General features: G+C 46.1%; 1 protein-coding gene across 1 annotated transcript; it reads right to left on the minus strand.

The window, feature by feature from the left end:
• Positions 1-979: 979 nt before the first annotated feature.
• Positions 980-2,539, minus strand: LOC142990223 (C-type lectin lectoxin-Lio2-like). Its single transcript, XM_076139916.1, has 6 exons — positions 2,455-2,539; positions 2,234-2,315; positions 1,939-2,126; positions 1,646-1,771; positions 1,385-1,496; positions 980-1,041 (listed from the first exon to the last, which is right to left on the minus strand). Exons 2-6 carry the CDS (start codon positions 2,295-2,297, stop codon positions 980-982), a joined length of 552 nt encoding a protein of 183 aa, XP_075996031.1. The 5' UTR covers positions 2,298-2,315; positions 2,455-2,539.
• Positions 2,540-3,778: the final 1,239 nt, after the last annotated feature.

Consider the following 3,778-nt stretch of genomic DNA (forward strand, 5'->3'; position numbering starts at 1 on the left):
GTAGAAGAGACCAGGAGAAGAAGAAGAAACTCTATTGGGTCAAATCACATGTGAACATGTAAACACATCAATCTGAAATGAGTCCGGCGTGCCCCTCTTACACACACACACACACACTCACATTAGAGAGGCCATGATGCGGTGCCCTTGGAGCAGGTTTTGGGGCTGCCAGTCCGCTGTCTTGGTCCATATGGGACTCAAACCAGTGACCCTCTGGTCCCTATGGACTGAGCTACTGCTGCACCACCACCTGTATACCTCTGATCAAGAGAGAAGACCTTGGGCTTCAGAAGCCCCGCAGCCCATCCATTTATTTATTGATAAGTCTGTATATGTATATTTTATTCTGTTGTTATGTAGTCTGGTCTGCTCTCTTATTCCATTTTCTTTTATCTTCAGTACTTTTGCACAAACTGCACAATTTGCACTAAATTCAATTTCTATGCTGCCGTCGATGTCTCGTCACAACAGTGCAGTATGACCCTGTGTGTGTTTTACTGTGCAAATGACAAGAAACTTGATACTTAACACCCAGACGGATCCACTGCAGTGTTTAATCTACTATTTTAACTGTTAGTTACTTCAATTGTCGTGCACCCTCAGCTTTATTGTAAAGAGTCCTCAAGCTCAGCTCTATTTAGGAGTTCTAGAAGTTAAGATGCTGTTTGTGGTGTGCATAGCTTCAGTTTGGACTGTTGAAGAAAGAGCTCCATGGATCCAGAAGTGTCTCTTCAGAGGCCAACATACCTGCTGACTGAACAGTAACGATCTCCAGAATGCTACACCTTCCATCAAAACCATGTCAGTGAAGGAGTTTGGATGAAACGACCTCAAACCCGTCTGGCTTGAAGCAGAAATGACAGCAGATCAGTGTGTGTTTGCTGCAGTAGAGTGTTTATTGAGTAAATACAGAGACGCAGAAAGCTGCTGGTCTCAGGAGAGAAGCTGGAACAAAGTCCAAGAGATCAGCTGATCTTCATTACTTAAAGCAGACAACAGGGTGGCGTCCTTCACAGCGGGTGTCGTCCCACCTTCCATGATCTGCAAAAGAACACAAACATCACCTTCAGAGATTTTACAGACAAAATCTCACTGATCTGAACTATTTTGTCAGTCATATAAACCTTAAATGGTTTTAATGAGACATAAAAGTGAACATGTCTCACACACACACCCACACCCACCCACACACACACAGACACACACACACACACACACACACACACACACACACGCACACACACACACACACACACACACACACACACACAGACACACACAAAGACACACACACACACACACACACACACACACACACAAACACTCATTGGCAGAGGTGTTGAGCTTTGTTTGATCTGGGTTATGAGTTTGTTTTCAGACTTACGCATAAAATTGGTGGTTACACATCTACCGGTCCTCCAGTTATTTGGTTCCCCTTTCATCCAGTGTTTGTAGTGGAATCTGGAGCCGTCAGTCCACCTCCATCCATGCCCCTCCTGAACACAAAGCACCAATCAGCCCACAGAGCAGTGGCCTCAGCTGACCTCTACATCTATTTAGGTCCATTTGTTCTTCTCCCCATCCACCACCCCCCCCATCATCTACCACCATCCATTTGTCCATTCTTTGATTCTTTTTTTCTTACCCTTACGAGTCCGATCCAAACAGGAACTATTTTCTGAAAGTGACGGTAAGTCAGACAGGTCAGTCTACGATTTTCTGTCCAATTGTGAACAGACACCAGTTTAGCTCTGTGTCTGTGGCAGATAGCCTGCAAACACACAAACACACATGAGAGGATGCACTGTGTTTACACAATGAGCTCATACTTTCTTTGAAATAGCACGTCTGTGTGTTTGAGTGTGTGTGTGTGTGTGTGTGTGTGTGTGTGTGTGTGTGTGTGTGTGTGTGTGTGTGTGTGTGTGCATATTGCATCACCTGTGCCGTCTTGAAGTTGGCATAGCCGAAGATTTTCATGCAGGGCAAACGTCTCCCATACTTGACCCAGCCAGCACCACAGCTAAACAGTCTACGATAGCGCGAACACTCTGGTATGGGATTATAAGGACGAGGACGAAAATGACGACGAGGAGGACGATGATGATGATAAGCTACAAAAAGACTGCCTAAACACAAGAAAGAAACCATAATGAGAAAGTACAAGGAGTTGCAAGAATTGCATTAAAAAGACAAAAACATTCTACAATGATGCTCCACTATAATCTGAACTCACCTAAACCTGACTCAGAGATCTGAACACAGACCAGCATCACCATGAACCCCAGGACAAACTTCATGGCTCCAATACTCTGAATCTGTAAACGTTCCACAGTGAAGTCAGAGAGCTCCTGGCTGGACCGACTGAATGAATGTCTCATCTGTGTTTGGATCTAGATTTGCTCCAAATCCACAGAGAATCCAACAAAAAGGCACCAAAACAAATGCAACGCTCACCTATGATGGGATGTTGTGCTTCCTCTTCTTGGTTTCTCCTGGTCTGAACTGCAGTCAAACCCTCAGTCTGGTTAAACCCTCTCACTTTGCCCCCTGGTGCCATGCATCTGATCAGGCAGATCTGCATTAAACCAACAAGGCTTAGGATAGTTTTTTCATAAATTAGCTTATTTCTGTTTGAGTTTCGAACATGTGATGTTTGCCACATCCCTGTCGCACCCAAAACAGTTCAGCACGAAGAGGAAGAGGTGATGAAGGTGGAAATGTAGAGTGATTTATATCCAAAGATGAAGAAGTGAAGGTAACAAGGTGGAGATTAGTTACTGACAGAACTGGGGTTCTGTGAAACACACACACACACTAAGATTTAACATACTTTTATTACTCGTCACACACACACACACACACACACACACACACACACACACACACACACACACACACATACACACAGAGGGGGTGCAGGGCAGTCATAATTCGGCGGCCATGGAGCAGTTGGGGGTTCGGTGCCTTGCTCACGTGCACCTCGGCAGTGCTCTGGAGCAAACTGGCAACTCACCAGCTACCAGTCCACTTATTTGGTCCATATGGGACCCGAACCAACGACCCTCCGGTTCCCAAGCTGAGCTACTGGACTGAGCTACTGCCGCCTGCCACACACCCACTCACAAACTCACACACACACACACAGATACACATACATTACGATCATTTGGCAGACGCTTTTATCCAAAGCGACTTACATTACATTATATTACCACCGCAGAAGGGGGAGCAATTGAGGGTTCGGTGCCTTGCTCAGGGGCACCTCGGCAGGGACTCGAACCGGCAACCCTCCGGTTCTTAAGCGGAAGCTCCACCCACTCGACTACTGCCTCCCTACTCGACTACTGCCTCCCTACACATACACATACACAACAACACATGCATTACAGAGGGGGTGCTCGAACCGGCACCCCTCCGGTTCCCAGCTGTCGACCCAGCGGACTGAGCTACTGCCGCCCCAAGGTGGGCATGGAGATTAGTTACTGGCAAAACTTGGTTCTGTGAAACACACACACACACGAACGCGCGCACGCACACGCAAGCGCACGCACGCCCATACAGTCATTTTGCTGAATATGTTTCTTGTAGAAAGAATCAGTCATAACAGTGAGGATCCAGCTGTGGGACAATAGAGATTATTTCTATAAAGAGAGGGAAAGAAAAGAAAAAAGAAAGAAGAGAACTAAAACAATGAAGGGAACAAGGAGATGATTACATTCTATTGTCCTTACATCTTTCTGTCTCTCTCTCTCTCTCTCTCTCTCTCTCTCTCTCTCTC

Source organism: Genypterus blacodes, unplaced genomic scaffold (genome assembly GCF_046128005.1).
Source record: "Genypterus blacodes isolate CSIRO-AG114 ecotype Tasmania unplaced genomic scaffold, CSIRO-AGI_Gbla_v1 ptg000486l_1, whole genome shotgun sequence".
Classification (NCBI taxonomy): Eukaryota; Metazoa; Chordata; class Actinopteri; order Ophidiiformes; family Ophidiidae; genus Genypterus; species Genypterus blacodes.

Bases quoted from the DNA above. Each gene is read 5' to 3' on its own strand.
- LOC142990223 (XM_076139916.1), bottom strand. From the start codon at position 2,297: ATGAAGTTTGTCCTGGGGTTCATGGTGATGCTGGTCTGTGTTCAGATC. The intron at 2,127-2,233 runs GTGAGTTCAGAT...TCTTGTGTTTAG, and splicing joins GATCTCTGAGTCAGGTTTAG to GCAGTCTTTTTGTAGCTTAT. The intron at 1,497-1,645 runs GTAAGAAAAAAA...CTTTGTGTTCAG, and splicing joins TTTGGATCGGACTCGTAAGG to GAGGGGCATGGATGGAGGTG.